Source organism: Cebus imitator, unplaced genomic scaffold (genome assembly GCF_001604975.1).
Source record: "Cebus imitator isolate Cc_AM_T3 unplaced genomic scaffold, Cebus_imitator-1.0 Scaffold21, whole genome shotgun sequence".
Taxonomy (NCBI): domain Eukaryota; kingdom Metazoa; phylum Chordata; class Mammalia; order Primates; family Cebidae; genus Cebus; species Cebus imitator.
In genome coordinates this window covers 8623196-8644389 of record NW_016107336.1, presented here as the reverse complement: position 1 = coordinate 8644389, position 21194 = coordinate 8623196, and the positions used below count along the sequence as shown (strand labels likewise).

General features: G+C 46.3%; 1 protein-coding gene across 1 annotated transcript; it reads right to left on the bottom strand.

Annotated features, from left to right (window-relative positions):
* Nucleotides 1-273: 273 nt before the first annotated feature.
* On the bottom strand, nt 274-20289 carry TRIM71 (tripartite motif containing 71). Its single transcript, XM_017521691.2, has 3 exons — nt 20125-20289; nt 8318-8452; nt 274-3053 (listed from the first exon to the last, which is right to left on the bottom strand). The coding sequence occupies exons 1-3, from the start codon at nt 20236-20238 to the stop codon at nt 1602-1604; spliced, it is 1701 nt and encodes a 566-aa protein (XP_017377180.2). The 5' UTR covers nt 20239-20289; the 3' UTR covers nt 274-1601.
* Nucleotides 20290-21194: the final 905 nt, after the last annotated feature.

Sequence of the window (21194 nt, the reverse complement as noted above, 5' to 3'; positions counted from 1 at the left end):
AAGCAGGGTATCAGCTACACCTGCTTTGCACTTGAAAGACAGACAATGCCCAGAAGCACAAGTTTTGTGCCCAAGTCCAGCTTACAACCAACCAATCCTGTAAAGTGACAGATTCTACCCCACAGTTCTGCAGCAGGAGTCTTAAATTTTCATTCTTTGGTACCAAGTTACAGGTTTAAGAAAAGACATTACATCCTACATTTCAGGTTGGGAACGATTTGGTTTCTAGATCCTTTATATTCGAAGGCCCTGGGGGTGGGGATTCATGTTAAACCACGAGGTCCTAAAGCATGTCTAGGGTGCAAACAATCTTATAAAAAGTGACCCAGCAGAGGGTGTGGGACTGGGCTGTTCCCTGAACTTCCAGAGCAGGAAAAAAATTGTGCTTGTAAAATAAAAGTTCTTTCCTTTGCCTACTCTTCTTAGGAAAAGAAACTCCTAGCATGACAGAACAAACTCCTATGCACTCTCAGGTCAGGACGAACCTGCCCCTTCTGTGGAGTCCCTATAGTTTGGGGGTGCCTGGCTTCTTTCATGTGCTCTCTGACTCTCTCAGCACAAGCAGGTCCACCCACATTCATGTCCACATCAGCCCATGCCTGAAAACCCTCTCTCGGAGAACGAGGTTAACTTCCTTCTTCCTTCCATTTAACTCTTTATAACCAACAGCAAAATAAGAAAACTTAACTTTTGAGAATATGTTTAATCAAAACTCCTGAGCTACATCTATATATATTTTTAAGAAGCCAAAGTGTGAAAGGACAGGTTTGGGAGGCAGTGTGTCATTTTCGGCTTTACTACTTGGGTGCAAGATGGCTTTGAAACAAATACGCACACACCCTCCCCGCAAAAGAGGCGAAGATTATTTACCCTAAAATATGAAGGGTCTGCTTTTCTTGGCTAGCAAGCCACAGCCACAACGTCTAGGATTAAGAAAAGATGCAGAAGAGGAGGTTAAACACACTGAGGTATAAACAGAGAACAGAGGAGAGTTCTCTGTTGCAGCATTTAAAAAGAGAAGATTTTCGAAAAAGATCAAAACAACACAACATAATCTAACCCCATATAAACACAGTATTCTCAAGAACACAGATACTCTATAATTATGCATTTTAAATCCTATTTTTTCCATGTTTTATACTTTTTTGTTTTTTTACTTAGTAGTTTTTTTGTGTTTCCTTGGCTCAATCTACAGAATACACCCCACCACACACATCCAGTGCCCTCCCAGCCATACAGATGCCAGGTTTGTGCATATCATGTCCCACGCAGGGGAAGAGGGAAATGCGACTCCACTGAGGAGGGGAAGAGGGCCTGTTGCAGAAGGAAATGCAAAGATTTATGAGGTAGATAGAAATTATCACTTCACAGGCTCAATCCCTGCAGAAAAGATAAGTACATTCATCTGTAAAAAAATAAAGATGAGGTAGGACTTAAGCAATGTTGTACTTTTCTTGTTCTCTTTTAAAAAAAAGAAAAAAAGAAATCTCCCTGAGACTGTTTCTTCTTTGAAATTCAAAAAGAGAGAGAAAGAGAAAGAGAGAGACAGAGAGAGAGAGAGAGACGCACACACCCCAAAAACAGAAACCTAGGAAATGCAATTAGAAGACGAGGATTCGATTGTTGCCAAAGTCCACCACAACGATCATTCCGTCGGGGGTGATGGCGATGCCTGAGGGGCGGTCCATCTGCCCGAAGCCGCTGCCTTGAGCACCAAACTTGCACAGGAAGCTGCCGTTGGATTCAAACATCTGTACCCGATGGTTCCTGGAATCCGCCACGATGATGCGCCCTTCCTGGTCCACGGCGACACCTTGTGGGCGCAGGAACTGCCCATTGCCTGTGCCCTCCGAGCCCAGGAAGCGTGCCGACTGGCAGTCGGGGTGAATGACCAGGAGCCGGTGGTTGTTGAAGTCGGTGACTACCAAGTGGCCCTCATGGTTGAAGGCCACACCCCGTGGGGAGTCAAAGTGCTTCCAGAGAGCCCCCTCGAAGCCATACTTATTTAGGAAGACACCATCAGGCCCAAACAGCTGGATCCGGTGGTTCCTTGTGTCTGAGACCAGGATCTTGCCTTCAGAATTCACCGCCACATCCCAAGGGTAGTTGAACTGCCCATTCTTGGTTCCCTTCTCACCAAATTTGAGGAGGAACTGGCCCTCGAAGGTGAAGATCTGGATGCGATGATTGTCCTTGTCAGCCACCACGATCCTGCGTGAGGCGTCACAGGCCACCCCGGCTGGTCGGTCGAACTGCCCAGGCCGGGAGCCCAGGGTGCCGAATTTGTGGTGGAAGGTGCCACAGGGCTTGAACACCTGGATGCGGTTGTTGCTGCGGTCGGCGACAATGATGTAGCCCTCCTTGTCTACACTCACGCCCCAAGGGCGGCAGAGCTTGCCATCGCTGTCACCCTCGCTGCCGAAGCTCAGGCCCGGGAGCCCAATGCCCACGTAGCTGCGGCCTGACTTGACCACCACCTTGAAAGGGCTGTTCTCGATGTGCTGGTTGCACAGTGTCACTGACACCAGGTGCTCGCCCTCCAGCTGGGGCCGGTAACTCACCACATATGTCCCATTTTGCTGATCGCTCACCTCCGCACCAAACAGGTTGCCATCAGGGCCAAGGACCACAGCGGACATCAGATCACCTCCTGAGAGGCGGGGCTCACCATCGTGGTCATAACCAATGACTGTGAAGGAGGCCACCTTGCCCTGGAGGGCGCGCTTGAGGCCATCGCCCGTGGCCTTGGTGAGTGGTGCAAAGGCCCCGCTGCTAACGAAGCCAAAAGACTTGATGGCAAGGTACAGCGCCTGATCCGGGGGTGTGAACATGACTCGGTCATCCTCCTGGGGCTGCAGGAGGCTCCGCACGGTCTTCAGCTCCTGCACCTGGGCCAGCATGCGGTCTCGGGCCAGCAGGATGTCCAGTGCTCGGCCCTCCTCCAGGACCTGCTGCACGGCACTGATGGTGCTCTCAAGCTTGTTGAGGTTTTGCCGCAGCTTCTCCACCTGCAGGTACAGAGACTTGGCTTTCACCTGGCGAATCTTTTCTACCTGGAGGGAAAAGCAAGAGTGGAGAAAGACACAGAGGCTTAGGGCCAAACACAGAAAATCCCACGTAAGGCACAACTAATCACAAGGAAGCATCAGACAAACACATCTTGAGAAATGGTCTACAAAAAACATCTGGCCTGTATTCTTCAAAAGCAGCAAAATCACAAAGGACCGAAAAAAGCTGAAGAACTGTTCTGGGTTACAGAAGATAGTTACTAGAGACAAGACAACTAAATGTGATTAGTGACCCTGCACTGGGGGAAATGGCCAGCTATGAAGAGCACCACTGGGACAAGTGTTGAACCTTGATTATGGACTGAGGAGTAGATGCTAGCACTGTAACAAAATCAAATTTCGTAACTTCTATAATTGTACTGTGTTTAGGTGTAAAGGGGTTGTGTTTCTAATACACCAACTCACTCTCAGATCACAAACATATACATACATGTACACACGCACATACGCATTCAGTGAATGTTGCAGTGAGCTGAGATAGTGCCATTGCACTCCAGCCAGGGTGACAGAGCCAGACTCCATCTCAAAAAATAATAATTGGGACAAAATGTACATAATCAGCAAGATAAGAAACATCTGGAGTTACTATTATTACCGCAACTTTTCTATAAGCTAGAAATTAAAGAAAAATAAAGTTAAAAACAGTCATCTAGCTAGGCACAAGGGTGTGCACCAGTAGTCCCAGCTACTTGGGAAGCTGAGGTGGGAGAATCACTTGAGCCCAGACGGCTGTCTGTAGTGTGCCATGATTGTACTTTACTTGTGAATAACCACTGCACTCCAGCCTGGGAGATCCCACCTTAAAAAACAAAACAAAACAAAAAAAAAACACCAAGATCCCACCACCGAAACTAAAAACAGCCATCTGACAAACGGAGTTTACTGAGCACACACACTCTGCCAGGCACTGGAGGTACTGCAGTGACCCACAGAAAAGACCGTCCCTGCTCTCACAGAGTTGTAGTTTAGAAAAGCAGATATTAGAAAGCAATCAAAGAAATAAGGATCATGTCAGATAGTGACAGCTATCAAAAAGTAGAAAAAGGATGGGAAAGACAGTGACTAGGAGCCCAGATATAGACAAAGGGTGCTGAAGGACAGTGTCTTTCATAAGTTGAGACCTAAAGGTTGAGACTAGGCAAAAGGCCAAAAGGAGAGCTATCCCAGCAGAGGAAACAGCCAGCACAAAGGCTCAGCATTTCAAACACACAGTTTTCAGGAGGGGAGTGACATGACACATTCATGCTCCTGAAGAATTAGTTTGTGGCCTGGTGTGATAGCTCACAGCTGTAATCAGCGCTTTGGGAGGCAGAGGAGGGTGGATCACCTGAGGTCAGGAATTTGAGACCAGGCTGGCCAACATGATGAAAACTCGTCTCTACTAAAAATACAAAATTAGCCGGGCATGGTGGGGGGACCTATAATCCCAGCTACTCGGGAGGCTGGGGCAAGATTATCATTTGAACTAGGGAGGTGAAGGTTGCAGTGAGCCAGGATCGGGCCACTGCACTCCAGCCTGGGCGACAAGGGTGAAACTCTGTCTCAAACAAACAAACAAACAAAAAAAAACAAAACACAAAAGGATTAGTTTGGGAAATGTATATTAAAGGGGAACAACAGATGTGGGTTGGGAGTAGCTTAGCCATCAGAAGTGGCTGTGAAAGTGGAGCGAGTGGCAGAGAGGGTACTAGCGGCAAAACCAGGCAGGACTTCATAGCTAGTCTTACACCCCCAGAAACCGGAAATCACTGAAAGAACACACACTGTGTGGGCATGGTGGTTCATGCCTATAATCCCAGCACTTTGGGAAGCCAAGGCAGGCGGATCACTTGAAGTCAGGAGTATGTGTGTACACACACAGACACAGACACTCTCTCTCTCTCTCTCTCAGACAGGGATAAAGACTGTGTATTGAGAATGGTGACCATGGCTCACTACCACCTCAGACCTCCCAAGCTCAAATGATCTTCATACCTCAGCCTCCTACTAGTGCACCACCATGCCTGGCTAATTTCTTTTTCTTCTTTTTGTTTTGAGGTAAGAGTCTTGCTCTGCTGCCCAGGCTGGAGTGCAATGCTGCAATCTCAGCTTACTGCAACCTCTGCCTCCCGAGTTCAAGCAACTCTCCTGTCTCAGCCTCCCGAGCAGCTGGGAATACAGGTATGTGCTACCATGCCTGGCTAATTTTTGTATTTTTAATAGAAAAGGGGTTTCACCATGTTGGCCAGGCTGGTCTCAACTCCTGACCTCGTGATCCACCTGCCCTGGCCTCCCAAAGTGCTGGGATTACAGGAATGAGCCACCATGCCCAGCCTAGAGTGTGTGTGTGTGTAAGCAATTTTTTTTAAGAGATGGGATCTTGATATGTTGCCAGGGCTGGCCTCTGACTGCTGGGCTCAAGCAATCTTCCCACCTCAGCCTCCCAAAGTGCTGGCATTACAGACATGAGCCACTGTACTTGGCCAGTTTCTCTTTACTTCTGTATTTTAAAAATAGGTTTTAAAAACCCAACTGGGAACCTGAGAAGCCCTGTACCCCACATTTTAAGATTTTAAGATTTCCAAAGGAGCCCTTTAAATCTAAAATGCTCTAATATATGGATATGGATTCTAACCTTCCAAAATAATTCCTGCTTGATGTTCTCAAATCATGCTATTTAGAAACATGGGACATTAGTTTCTCTATTCTTTAAAAGTTCTCTAATTCTAAGCAATGTACCCCTGTGAAGGGAATGAATTTATCCAAATAGTTTACACAGAGGACCATGACTTGAGTGTTCTACATATCTGAAAGCCATAGAAGTCTATTTCAGAATCAGCATCCACTGTTGAAAGAGCTGGAGTTTAAGCTGACTCCTTTAGGGTGGGAGGGGTGATGATAAGATTTCAACTCATTCCTGCTTTGTCATCTGTTGAGTGAACCAGGATACATGTGTACGGAGAGGTCCACATGGGGACAGATTAAAGCAGCTCTGCCCACTGGGCCAAATCTTCACCTTTGATTCTTCCGCATGAACTATATATGCACTAACTATATAAGCACCAAGTCCACTGGAAACATATAAGGCCTAAGAATGAAGAGATGCCATCTGGATATCAACAACAGGGTTGTCTTAATCCTTGTACTCATATATCTTCATGTTAAATCGCCAGAGATGCAGGAAAATAAAACTTACAACAAAGAGATACTCAGACAGAGACAGGCAAGGCCAAGAGGACTTCGCTGGGAACAGAAAAAAAAATTTAGTCATTAGTCAAAGAGGGAGGGGCTCCCACAGGATTTGGAGCAAGGTTCTATAGCAAAAGTGTCCAGAATAAGGAAGCTTATTTTGGAATGCTCTGAGGATAAATTTTTGGGCAAGCAGAAACTGCTCGCTACAACGAAGGAGAGACTGACTCTTCTTTCAAACAGGCATCTCCCAAGAGTATAAACTTGCTATTTCTTCTGAAAGAGAACTGCCTTTAGAGAGGACAGTGGGTCAGCCTCGCAGGAGGGAGGGTAACTAAGGTGAAAGCGGCAGAAACCCCACACACAAAGGCCTTTTTCATCAGGAAATCCAGAAGAGTGAGTTTGTGGCAGAGTTCACTACAAAGCTCTCAGGTTGCAAGAAGTGGGCCCCTCAGTTATAATTAACATTCGTGGGTGGCATAACACTGGCAGACCCATGGGGACATATGAGTGTCTGAAAACTATGTCATGCCCACAAAGGTGCTCAAAAAATGTGCTGAATTCAAAATCTTGAAGACCTCCAAAGTCTCTTCTTGTCAGAAAACAACTGAGCCATATTCCCTACAAGTTCAGAAGAGGCAGAAAGCATCCAGTTGTGAAGTTAACTAAATGGAAAATGCAACGCCCAGTGACGCCTTGCAGATCATCATAGAGCACAGCAGTTAGCAAGGGTCACTTGCCGAAACGGCGGCACTATCCCCACCATCATCATATTGTTTGGAGATGGAAGCAGGCACACTCCACAAGGATACCCTTAGAAATCAGCTCTAGTCTTTTTTTTTTAGACAGAGTTTCACTCTTGTTGCCAGGGTTGGAGTGCAATGGCAGGGCCTCGGGTCACTGCAACCTCTACCTCCCAGGTTCAAGTGATTCTCCTGCCTCAGCCTCCCGAGTAGCTGGGATTATAGGCATGTGCCACCACACCCGGCTAATTTTTAGTAGAGATGGGGTTTCTCCATATTGGTCAGGCTGATCTCAAACTCCTGGCCTCAGGTGATTCGCCTGCCTCAGGCTACCAAAGTGCTGGGATTACAGGCGTGAGCCACTGTGCCTGGCCAATCAGCTCCAGTCTTTTTTTGTGTCTTCTGACAACATAATTATAGTTCAAGAACTGGCATGGAGTACTGGCCCTTTCAGACATAACTCTCTGCCTTTCTGAATGGGGATACAGAATCGGAAAAGGAACAGAGGAACATTTGGAGTGCTGGCTTGGGTGGGGTGAGTAGTCTTTCCAGCTGATTTTTATCTAAACAGCACACTAGTCTGCTCAGCACTCTTTCCTGCCCCAACAGGAAGAAAGGACACACAGTCACTGCCCTCCTAAGAGGAAAACTGGTTTTCCACAAGAGGTCAGGAAGTGCAACCAGCCAGGTCACCAAAAATAGGGATGTTTCCCACCAGCCTGCCTTTCTTAACAACAGTTTTGACTACGCTCCCTTCTTTTGCCTTCCCTTGAGTGAATGCTATATAAAACTGGAGACTGCTTCCAGTCTTGCTTACGCACATACTTCTGAAGAGGCTTCTTGTTATTTTACCGCAGACAGCACCCACAATGTTCCCGGGACCCCCTACATCTTTCTGCCAACAGGCCTTCTAGAAAATTACCAAGCGTTCTAGGCCGGGCGTGGTGGCTCACGCCTGTAATCCCAGCACTTTGGGAGGCCGAGGCGGGTGGATCACGAGGTCAAGAGATCGAGACCATCCTGGTCAACATGGTGAAACCCCGTCTCTACTAAAAATACAAAAAATCAGCTGGGCATGGTGGCACGTGCCTGTAATCCCAGCTACTCAGGAGGCTGAGGCAGAATTGCCTGAACCCAGGAGGCGGAGGTTGCGGTGAGCCAAGATCGCGCCATTGCACTCCAGCCTGGGTAACAAGAGCGAAACTCCGTCTCAAAAAAAAAAAAAAAAAGAAAATTACCAAGCGTTCTAAACTTAGCGCTTGGCTCCTGGACCTGCAACTGGAGACCTCGTGGAGTCCGAGTGGGCACAGCCTCGGTGGGGGAGTCCCCGTTTGTTACCTTCCACAGCAGCTCGCACTCGCGCTCCTCCAGGGCTTTCTTATGCCGCGCAGTCACGGCTTTCACCTCTGACTGCACGACCTTCGCCTTCATCTCCACTTGTTCCGCCACCGTCTGGGCCTGCTCGATGCTCAGCTGGGGGAAAAAAAAAAAAAAAGCCTAGGCATTAGAAGGACTGTTACTCCTTATACAAAACATTTGACTCTACTCAGTCAGACTTTAAAAGCTGACACCCTGGGTTCCCAGACCACTTGACTCACTCCCCTTGGAAGGAAAACAGGCACTTAGGGAGAGACTGGCATCTGTCTGACATGTAACTGAAGGAGACGCTGGCAAGAGCTGGATTTCTTTGTATGAGAAATGGCACCTACACAGTGAATGTCAGGACTATTAAGAGATACCCTGACACGGTGAAACCAGTGTATTTGGGTGACAGCCGAAAACTGGGAATGAGGATCAGCTGTAAAATGTACAACTCTAGCCACACACGCAACTTCCCCAGACTTCCTGGCCTGCCTCTCTGCCTGGACAAAACCCTGCAGGCCGGGCACATCCCTCACATGAGGGTGTGCGACAGGGTAGTGACTAAACCCATCCTGCTTTTGTCAAGGTACTGGCAACACAGCTCATCCCAGCCAGAACGAACACCAAGTACGCACTGGGACTATCCCCCTCGATCTACCTAAAAAGCTGTGCCCTGTGGTCAGAGACCATCTACACATCACCACACACGCCATCCTGTACCAGCCCTAGTAAATCAGCCAGTTTAATCAGACGTATTATTGTTCATAAAAAATTTATCCAGACAGAAGGCATGGTGTTTTCATTAATATTACATGGTGCGTCTTGAAAAGCCACAAGGATTTCTTTGAGATACCGAGGCATTAAATCAGGGATTCCAAAGTGATTGCTGTTGGTACACCAGGTTTCAGGGCAGGCGATCCCCCATCAGGAGGGTGTCAGGGAAGCACGAAGGGTTTAGAGCCTGGTATGGGCTGAGGAATCATCCACTTCGCCGTGGACAGAGGTGTTTCTAGGATGTGAACTTTCAGTGCTAAAACTGGGACAGTCCTAGGCAAACCAGACTGGTCAGTCATCCCTGAAATCAGGCAATGCAGGTTCAAATCCTGGGTTAGTTTAAGGCCTACTACTAGTTGTAAGGCCTTGGACAAGCTCCTGGTCCTCTCCAACCTTGGTAAAGGGTAGCTGTGAGGGAAATGCAGAGCAATGCATGGGTAGAGCTGAGCTCAGCACCTGGCACAGAGTAAAACACTGTTATTAACAGTTCTCAGCTGAGAAACACTTGGGACAAAAGTTCAGCCACTGTGCCTTGTCAGGCTACTTAGCTCCTATCATAAAACTTACCATTAGTCACACTTAGTATGTTCAGTGTTGTGTAATCATCACCACTATCCAGCTTCAGAACATTTTCATCACCCACAAACCAAAGGCCACAACCATTAAGAAGTCATCTCCACTTCCCTCCTCCCCATAGCGATCACTAATCTACTGTGTCTCTACAGATTTTCTTTCTTTTTCTTTTTTGAGATGGAGTCTCACTCTGTCGCCCAGGCTGCAGCTGGGACTACAGGCAAGCACCACCATGCCCGGCTAATTTTTGTATTTTTAGTAGAGACGGGGTTTCGTCATGTTGGCCAGGCTGGTCTCAAACTCCTAACCTTGGAATCTGCCGGCTGTAGCCTCCCACAGTGCTGGGATTATAGGCCTGAGCCACTGCACCCAGCCCTTTTTTAAAAAAAAAAACAGAGGTGGGAGGCCTGGTACAGTGGCTCGTGTCTATAATCCTAACACTTTGGGAGGCCAAGGTGGGTGGATCACCTGAGGTCGAGTTCAAGACCATCCTGGCCAACATGGTGAAACCCCACCTGTACTAAAAATACAAAAATTAGCTGGGTGTCGTGGTAGGTACCTAGCTACTTGGTAGGCTGAGGCAGGGGAATCGCTTACAGCTACCTAGTGCTGGTAAATGTGGTTATGGCTAGAGATGTGCAAATATAAAATGTAGAGATTGTTCTCTCCACTCGGGAGATTGAGCCTAGGAGACGGAGGATGGAGTGAGCAGAGACTGTGCCACTGCACTCCAGCCTGGCCAACAGAGCAACACTCTGTCTCAAAAAAAAAGAGCGAGAGAGACGTGGTAGGTGGTCTTGCCATGTTGCCTAGGCTGGTCTGAAGCTCTGGGCTCAAGTGATCCATCCACCTAGGCCTCCCAAAGTGCTGGCATTAGATGCATGAGCCACCGCACCTGGCCTGTTCTGGGTATTTCATATAGATGGCATCAACATACAGTATGCAATCTACCTTATTTTTATGAGTATTTTTCCTGCCCAACAGTTTCACTTGGTCTGGATGAGAGCTGACACATTCATGGCATAGACATACTATGCAAGACATACTCAACGGTGCAGCTCCAAAAACACCTATGGTGGCCAGGCACGGTGTCTCATGCCTGTAATCCCAATACTTTGGGAAGCCGAAGCAGGTGAATCACTTGAGCTGAGGAGTTCGAGACCAGCCTGGGCAACATGGTGAAACCTGGTCTCTATTTGAAACAAACAAGCAAACGTACCACCCATGACTCCAGTGGTTAGCTGCCACACTATATTCTCTGCCTAAGAGGATCATGTGTGACCTAAGGATCCACTGACCTGATTTGCAGGGGAACGGGGTAGATCCAGAGGGCTCACAGGCTATACACAGCCTGGAATGCTTTCTTTTTGAAACTCATCCTAAATTTCAAAACCCAGTTCAGAGGCCACTTCCCTTCTGAAGCTAGAAGGGAGCAGCATATTTCTATAACGTTTCTGCTTCACCATTACAATCCTGTCCAAAGTACCACTTTCTTTTTGAAACTCACCCTAAATTTCAAAACCCAGTTCAGATGCCACTTCCCTTCTGAAGCTAGAAGGGAACAGCACATTTCTACAACGTTTCTGCTCCACCATTACAATCCTGTCCAAAGTCACTACATATCAATCAAAGTAGGAGCTAAGTACATAGCCCATGATACGTAAGGCACCTGAAATTTAGCAGAACAATCTGTACATTTTATATCTGCACATCTCTAGCCATAACCATGTTTACCAGCATTAGGTAGATGTATTGGGTTAAACACTGTCCCTCCAAAATTCAGGCTCAGCTAAATGTGGGCCAGGATGTGACCTTGTGTGGAAACAGAATCTTTGTAGATATGATTAGCTAAGATGAGGTTATACTAGATTAAGTTGACTCTTAAATCCAAAAACTGATGTCCAGAGAAGATCACGTGCAGACAGATACACAGAGAACAAAGCCATATGAAGACCAACGCAGAAATGGAAGCTGATGCAGGTACAAGCCAAAGATGCTGGCACCCGTCAGAAGCTAGGATGAAGAAAGCAAGGAGTCTTCCCAAGGGCCTTCAGAGGGAGCATGGTCCTGACACCTTGATCCTGGATCTCTGGCCTGCTGTCTTTGAGGAATCCAGTTTATGGTAAATTGTTATAACAGCCCTGAGAAACTAATACAGAAGCCAAAGTGAAGCAGACGGATGTTACAGCCACATTACCTAGAAGATAAAAAATTAGCATGGACAATCAAACGGGTATGCATAGAAGCAGGTATCATAATAGTACCGATAAATTTTTAGTATCTCAGGCAGTCGGGATTCATCCAGAGAAAAAAAGAAAAAACAGAAAGAGAGAGTGCACGAGAGCTCCCTAGACATTTAAATAGAGAATTCAGCATAGGGAAATGGTTAAACAGGTAAGGGAGAACTGCTAGGGCAAAGAGCACACTGAGGCAGACAGTAACTGCAGAAGCAGCTTCTTCTGCTTTGTCTGAGAGAACAAAGGAAAGAAAGCTGTGGTTACAAGAATCCAGAATAAGGTGGTGAGGTTACAACCAGCTAATACTGGGAGTGGCAAGGTCTGAAATTGAAACCAACTTCTGCTGCCAGGGTGAAAAGGAATTGCTATTAAGAATTGGGGCTGGGTAGGGTGGCTCACGCCTGTAATCCCAGCACTTTGGGAGGCCAAGGCAGGAGGATAACTTGAAACCAGTCTGGCCAACAGAGCAAGACGCCGTCTCTACAAAAAAAATTAATGAGCCAGGTGTGGTGGCGCTTGCCTATGTCTCATCTACTCAGGAGGCTGAGCTGGGAGGATTACTTGATCCCCAAGAGATCCAGGCTGCAGCAAGCTTTAACTGCAACACTGCACCCCAGCCTGGGTGACAGAGCAAGACTCTGTCTCAAAACAAATATATGATAATAACATAACTAATATGAATTGGAAGAGAAAGGAAAGAAGTCCTTTTTTCATACATGTAGTTTGAAGGGATAGGGTTGGCACCCAAAAAGTAGAACTTAGTAACTGGCACCCTCTATATTTTTAGATGTGTTGGTTATTAATTAGCACAACTGGTGTCCAAGCTAGTAGTTGACCAAGTCAACCAAACCTATATCTGTAACATTTCTTAATCATTCTTCAATAGAAAGCAGAGGTGGCAAACTGTTTTTTATTAATATTAATGTCATATTCCTTGCCAAACTAATGTTTTTAACATTTAACTTTTAACAGATGCAAAAAAACAAAAACAAAACCAAACCACCGCTCCCTTCGCATACAAATGGGCAGACTACCCTACTCACCTCTTCCTCTAGTCTCCTAGTCGGTCTTATCCCTCATGTTTCGAAGTCTCATTTTATCATAAAAACTGTTCCTTCCATTTTTCAAACAGGTTCAGGAGATTCAAAGGTTTTATTGCAATTTTAATAATTGCCAAGCATGAAAAGATATCCTTGGGCTGAAAGTCACAAAAGCCCTACCCAACGCATGGTGGTAAAATAGGTCTTTCCCTTCCAAATTACGCACTACCCGGCCAAGCATTGCATTCCAAAATGTGCAGACCAGGACCTGCTGAACTCGTTCCCTACCTCTAACAGAGCGGCATTTGAAGGATATATAAGGCAGATGGGTTGGGGGAAATGACAACGTAGAAGGGCAGGGTAAACTTCCAAAACAGATATATATACTTCACAGTAAGAAAACAGTAATCACCCAGCAAGCATGGTGCTTGAGAGAAAATTTAACCATCCTGGAGATGTTAACAGATCTAATCAAACATTTGAAAGCTGAGGGGGTACATTTGGACTGGAGAATCAGTGCTTTCCAGCTGAATACCAAGGGGCACTCAGTCAGTATGGAGAAGACTCAGGCCAAATCTGGCTTTCAAGGGAAATAATATAGATATTAATTAGTGATGCCCTCTGTGGAGAACAGTGGTGGCACAATGACTGGTATTTAAAGAGCCCAACGGTCAGAAGGTAAGAGAATGCAAATATTACCCACACACTTGTAGGCGACCATACTAGGTATGGGGAGCTACTGTGGGCCACTCTAAAATGTAATTTCCGGCCAGGCACAGTGGCTCATGCCTGTAATTCCAGCACTTTGGGAGGCTGAGGTGGGCAGATTGCCTGAGGTCAGGAGTTCGAGACTAGCTGGCCAACATGGTGAAACCCTGCCTTTACTAACAGTACCAAAATTGATCGGGTGTGTTGGTGGCCACCTGTAATTCCAACTACTCGGGAGGCTAGGGCAGGAGAATCACCTGAACCCAAGAGGCAGAGGTTGCAGTGACCCAAAACCGTGGCACTGTACTCCAGCCTGGGCAACAGAGCAAGACTCCGCCTCAAAAAAAATGTATCTATCTGTATATAGCACAATCCAGAATTAACTCCAGGATTTATGTCTGGATCTCTTTCCAGAACCAAGACTCCCAAGACAAGCTGTGAGTCTCTCAGAGTCGTAAGTTAAGAACTCTGATTCATAGTCAACTGAATATCTGACATGTTCAATTTAATACCAGATAAAGACCAGATATTCGATGGGCAAGTACACTTTTAGTATATATATCTCCCTATCTGGAAATGATTTATTCGATCCTTACAACAATCACACAAACTGATCATAAAAATAAACGGATGAGGCTGGGTGTGGTGGCTCAAGCACTTTGGGAGGTGGAAGCAGGTGGATTGCCTGAGGCCACAGTTTGAGAAGACCAGTATGAGCAACATGGTGAAACCCCATCTCTACCAAAAATACAAAAATTAACCAGGCATGGTGGTACATGGGTGTAATCCCAGCTCCTCACTTCAACCTGGGAGGCGGGGGTTGCAGTGAGCCAAGCTCCAGTCACTGCATTCCAGCCTGGGCAACACAGCAAGACTGTCTCAAAAATAATAAAAAATATAATCGCAAACTATAGCCACATCTCATTTTATTGCACTTCATAGATAATGTGGGATTTTCTTTTCTTCTCTTCTCTGAGACAGGGTCTCACTCTGTCACACCCAGGCTGGAGTACAGTGGTGCAATCTTGGCCCACTGCAACCTCAACTCCAGGCCTCAAGCAATCCTCCCACCTAAGCCTCCTTAGTAGCTGGGACTACAGGCGTACAACACCAGGCTCGACTAATCTTGATTTCTTGGAGAGACGAGGTCTCACTAGGTTGCCCAAGCTGGTCTAGAATTCCTGAGCGCAAGTGATCCTCCTGCGTCAGCCTCCCAAAATGCTGATGTTACAGATGTGAGCCACAGTACCCGGCCATTTTTTTTTTACTTGAAGATTTGTGGCAATACTGAGTCAATCAAATAAATCTATTGGTATCATTTTTCCAAAAGCCCTTGCTAANTTTTGATAATTTTTGCAGTATTTCAAACTTTTCATTATTATTTTATCTGGTGTGCGGATCTGAATAACCCTACAATGGCCTCTAAGTGTTCAAATGAAAGAAAAGGTCCCACAAATCTACAATGACTGAGTTTAGTAAGGAAAGCAAGTAGAAAGCTGCAGACAGACTGAAAGCTAGGCCTGTCACACCAAACAGTTGTTGTGAATTTAAGGGAAAGTTCCTGAAGGAAATGTTAAGTTCACTCCAGTGAACACTCAAACTAGTAACAAGGCAAAACAGCCTTATTGCTGATATGCAGAAAGCTTAATGATCTGGAGGAAAGATCAAACCAGCTATAACTCCTCCTCAAGCCAAAGACTAACCCTAAGCAGGGACCTAACTTTTCAATGCTATGAAGGATGAGAGATGAGGAAGCTAACAGGCTGGATGATATGGGTTGAAGAAAACAAGCTATCTCCAAAACATGTATGTGTAGCGTGATGCCGCAAGTGCTGACATAGAAGCTGCAGCAAGTTACTCAGAGACATAGCTAAGGTAATTGATGAAGACCGCTCAACAACAGACTTTCAAGACATCCTTTTACTGGAAGGAGACAGTCTTATATCGGAAAAAGACGCCATCTAGGACTTGCATAGCTACAGATGTCAATGCCTGGCTTCAAAGCTTCAAAGCACTGGCCGACTCTTTTGGTAGGGACTAATGACGCTGGTGACTAAGTCAAAGTCAACAGTCATTGTCCATCCTGGCAATCCTAAGCCCCTCAAGAATTATGATAAATCTACTGTGCCTGTGCTCTACAAATGGAACGACAAACCCTGGATGACAGCACGTCTGTTTGGAGAATGGTTTATGGAATTTTTTTTTTTTTTTTGGAGAGGGGGTTAGCTCGTTGCCCAGGCTGGAGTGTGATCTCAGCTCACTGCAACCTCCACCTCCCAGGTTCAAGCGATTCTCCTGCTTCAGCCTCCCCAAGTAGCTGGGATTACAGGCAGGTGCCATCATGCCCGGCTAATTTTTTGTATTGAGAAGGGGTTTCACCATGTTAGTCAGGTTGGTCTCGAAGTCCTGACCCCAGGTGATCCATCCACGTCAGCCTCCGAAAGTGCTGGGATTACAGGCAAGTGCCACCACACCCAGACGGTTTACAGAATATTTTAAGCCCACTGTTGAGACTCCTTTCAAAAGATTCCTTTCAAAATATTACCAAACATAGACAGTGCACCTAGTCACCCAAGAGCTCTGCAAGAGATGTACAAGGGCATGAAAGATATTTTCATGTCTGGCAACCCAACATCCATTTTACAGCCCATGGATTAAGAAGTAGTTTCAACTTTCAAGTCTTATTCACATATACTAAAACTGGAGCTACTATAGAAGAACATTCATGATTGCACGGTGCGTAGAGTTCAAAGTATCAACATTAATAGGATGTTTGAAGAAGCTGACTTTGAGTTGAAGACTCGAGGTCATGCATTAGGGTTGGATCAACTTCTTGGAGCAGAAAGATGTAGTGGAGGGAGTCACTGCAGATGATAGCAAGAGAACTAGAAGTGGAGCCCAAAGATGTGACTGAATTGTTGCAATCTCATGAGAAAATTTGAAGGGATGAAGAGTTGTGTTACATTTTAAGAAATTGCCAGGCTGAGCAAGGTAGCAGACACCTGTAATTTCAGCACCTTGGGAGGCCAAGGTGAGAGGATCGCTTGAATCCAAGAGATTGCCTAAGCAACAAAGCAAGCCCCATCTCTACAAAAAAATATATAAAAATTTAGCTGGGCATGGTGGAGCACATCTGTAGTCCTAGCTACACGGGAGGCTGAGGCAGGAGGACTGATTGCCTAAAAGCCCAGGAGAGTTTCAGGCTGCAGTGAGCTACGATGATACCACTACACTAGTTGAGTGACAGAGAGAGATGGAAACTGAGGTGGGTGGATCACCTGAGATCAGGAGTTTGGGACCAGCCTGGCCAACACATGGTGAAACCCCATCTCTACTAAAAATACAAAACTTAGCCAGGAGTCGTGGCACGCACCTGTGATCCCAGCTACTCAGGAGGCTGAGGCAGGAAAATCGCTTAAACCTGGGAGGCAGAGGTTACAGTGAGCCGAGACCGCGCCATTGCACTCCAGCCTGGGTGACAGAGAAAGACTCCATCTCAAAGAAAAAAATAAATAGTAACCCAATAGAGTCGATCAAGGATGCTAAACACACAAAAGTTATGGGTTACACAAGGGCTTTCTAGGAAATCACAATCTATGTCGTGTGCCTGGGTGTGGCCTTATAAATTATTAACAGACCTAAAATGACTCTACCTAAAATGCTCCATGATCTAGTATTAAATTAATGTTGGGCACACACTTCCAGCTAACATTTGAATCATACCTCTAGGACTTATGCCTAGGTTCTCAACACTTATACAGCTGACTGTATTTATTTTGGAAAGTTGAGTATGTCAGATAAAATCTTTCTCCCTACCGTCTTTTTTTTTTTTTTTTTTTACGCTCACCTTCAACTGTCTTGATGGAGTTATAATCTCCCCACACTCTTTTCTCTCCACAGAAAGTGTGGATTTCCACTTCTCTGAGATTCTACCATGTTAACCACTCATGAGTTGTTGGGTGCTCTCCTTAAGCCTCCAGCAAATTGTTACAACTCATTTTTCTCCCCCACAATGGCTTTTCCCACTAAGCACCAGCATTCTCTCAATAATGCTCCAAGTGTTTTCAATCTCCCAGGAGAGTATGAGGTTAATAAAATCGTATCACAATCTAGGGAACCTGTGGCTCTTTCTTTTTTTTTTGTTACGGAGTCTCGTTTGGTCCCCCAGGCTGGTGTTCAGTGGCACAATTTTGGCTCATTGCAGCCTCTGCCTCCCGAGGTCAAGCAATTCTCCTGTCTCAGTAGTAGCTGGGATTATAGGCGTCCGCCACCATGCCCAGCTAATCTTTTGTATTTTTAGTTGACATAGGGTTTCACCCTGCTAACCAGGCTGGTCTCAAACTCCTGACCTCAGATGATCCGCCTACCTTGGCTTCCCAAAGTGCTGGCATTACAGGCGTGAGCCACCACACCCAACTGACACCAGTGGCTCTTGAATTTCCTCAGGTGATGCCACAGTGAAGGCTGGGCACCAGTGTCAAGGAAACATCAGCAGGGTAAGGCATTTATTTGTCAAGGTCCCAACTGTCATGAGATAAAATGAAAGATACAAACTACTTCATCCGCAGGGACACAGATGTGCTGATACATAACAGAATGACACACAGGTGAAGACACTGACAAAGGAGAACAGCGACCCAGAGACACTCAAGATATTTTAAAGCAAATAAGCAATGCTGGTGTAACAATGACAGGATTACTCATTCCACAGAGTCTCTCAAACTTTGAATTTTATGAACCAAACTTCATAAAATCTGACTCACCAGAAAAGATTATTTCAATACCATGCGTGGAAATGTGATAGTGGCTGAGGAACTTATTAAATCCTCCCTGTTCTATAAGACACATGATCTCAATTCTTTAGCACTTTCAAAACAAATTTTTTTTTATTTTGGAGACAGGGTTTTATTGTTGCCCTGGCTGGAGTGTGTAATCTCGGTTCACTGCAACCTCCATCTCTGGGGCTCAAGCGACCCTTCCACCTCTGCCCCGCAAGTAGCTAGGATTACAGGCAAGTGTCACACCATGCCCGACTAATTTTTGTACCTTTTGTAGAGACAGGGTTTCCCCATGTTGCCCAGGCTGGTCTTAAACTCCTGAGCTCAAGCAATCCACCTGCCTCTGCCTCCCGAAGTGGTATGATTACAGGTGTGATCCACTGCACCCGGCCAGGATCTTACTTTTAAAACAGCTAATTTATTATTCTAGAATGGTTCCTATGCAATTTCTTCTGGAGGGTGAAGAACTTTTCTTGACTTTCAAAGTATCCTACAACACAGGGAAAACGTCACAATTTTCTGATTTCCTAAAACCTCGTCACCTGGATCACACAAGATTTAATAGCAATTCAGGCACACTATCACGTAACTATGTAAGAGAATGTTGCCGGCTCTCAAAGGTATACATGCCCCTCCCTAGCCCCAAAGTGATAGAAATTCAACAGAAACAAGGGTTTAAATTACTGGGGATTTATCATCCAGGAAAGGATTAAAGACGCTGAACCTCATATGACATTCTCCTGCTCACTAATTTCTCACATATAAATAGTAAGTTGTTATCATAAAGGTCTCTGTCTAAAAAGCATTGGGCCAGGCCTGGTGGCTCATGCCTGTAATCCCAGCACTTTGAGAGGCTAAGGCAGGAGAATCGCTTGAACCCGGGAGGTGGAGGTTGCAGTTAGCTGAGATCGCGCCACTATACTCCAGCCTGGATGACAAGAGTGAGAGACTTTGTCTCAAAAATAAAAATAAGTTAAAGGCATTGGCTGGGCTTGGTGGTTCATGCCTGTAATCCCAGCACTTTGAGAGACCGAGGTGGGCAGATCACCTGAGGTTAGGAGTTCAAGACCAGCTTGAACAATATGGTGAAACCCCGTCTATAGTAAAAATATAAAAATTAGCTGGCTGCAGTGGTACATTCCTATAATCTATGCTATCTGAGACGCTGAGGCAGGAGAACCACTTGAACCCAGGAGGCAGAGGCTGTGGTAAGCTGAGATCGTGCAATTGTACTCCAGCCTGGGTGACAGGGCAAGACTCTATCTAAATATAGATAGATAGATAGATAGATAGATAGATAGATAGATAGATAGATGATAGATAGATAGATAGATAGATAGCATTATTAATCACTCAGCCTTTCTACAGTCCTGACTGGAAAGTACCAATGTCCGCTTGGGTTTCGGGAGGCAGGTGGATGGGACAGGTGCAGGTGGTATGCTGTGGCCCAGGTTAGACGCTTGGAAATCTGACCAGTAACTTTGGCCACATCCCTGACATCTTCAGGAGACTGCCAGGACCCCTAAAGAGACTGCTGCTGCGGGGATGTCACGTGAGCTCATGTGGGTCGCTATTCTACCCCCCTCACACTGCAATCTGCCCAGTTGTCTTTTATGCCACCTGACAGAAAGGGGGGCCCCGATTCCCGTGGGAACTGTGGCAACTTGGCTCACCTGGATTGCCTGTCTTCCCTGCTGTGCATCCGCCAGCAGCTGGATGGTGAGTGCCCGTGAGTCCTGCAGCGCCTCCTGGAGGTAGATGAAGCTGTGGCCCCCGTGTCGGCCCATTGTGCACTCACGACAGATGGGCACAGAGCAAGTGTCACAGTACAGGTGCAGCACCTGGGGACCAGAGAGGGGACAAACATAAATGAGAGATGCAGGATGGGAGGAGGAGGGAAGTCGGCAACCGAAAGACCCTGGGTCCTACAACAGAACCACCCCCTCCCCAACAAGCAAGCAAACCCCATAGGGAGAGGCAGCAGTGAAGTAACTGCAAACACAACTAAAAATACCTACTTCCCTTTTTCTCCACTCTCTCTGCCCCTAATCAAGGAGGAATGGAGGTAGGAATACCTGAATGCCACATCCCACTCTAGTCTCATTCAGAACCATAACAGAAACACTTCAAAGGCAGAAACTAAACAAAACAAACTTCCCAGCACGAGAGTCTCTCCTGAATCTTAGCTTCATTATCCGGAAAAGTTGTTAAGACCATGTTGCCTAGTCTGATATTGGTGGCCTGGATGCAAGAATATGCCAGAAGTTTCCTTTGCTGCTCCGGCCTGGATGTGTGAAGCAAGCTTAAGAGCCAGCAACAATCATCCTCACGCCACAGCATGTTGCCTCCCCACCCATCGAGGAGATTAGTGCAAAGTGCAAGGTGCAAAGCATGGTTCTCCCAGACACTCAAGCGATCTACAGACTTAAGTTTCTGGAACGAAGGCAAAAAAGCTAGTGGTAAGGTCAGCCAGCTCCTTGCCTTTCTTCTTCATGCCAAGTTATTCCAAGGAGTTGAACCTGGGAGGCAGCCAGTGCTGACAGAACTGCTTTATGTGATGTTCTACACTTCCCTGGGGCCCGGCACGCTGGGAGGGGGACAGAGAGAGAGAAGGGTTGGCACAACCTTTACCTGCTAATAATAAATAAGGAGCTCTCAAGAGAGAAAACTCCTTGGCACAGAAACTGGGCCAGTCTCATTATTGTGTATCTCTCCACAGAGCAGGGCACTTAGCACCACTCTG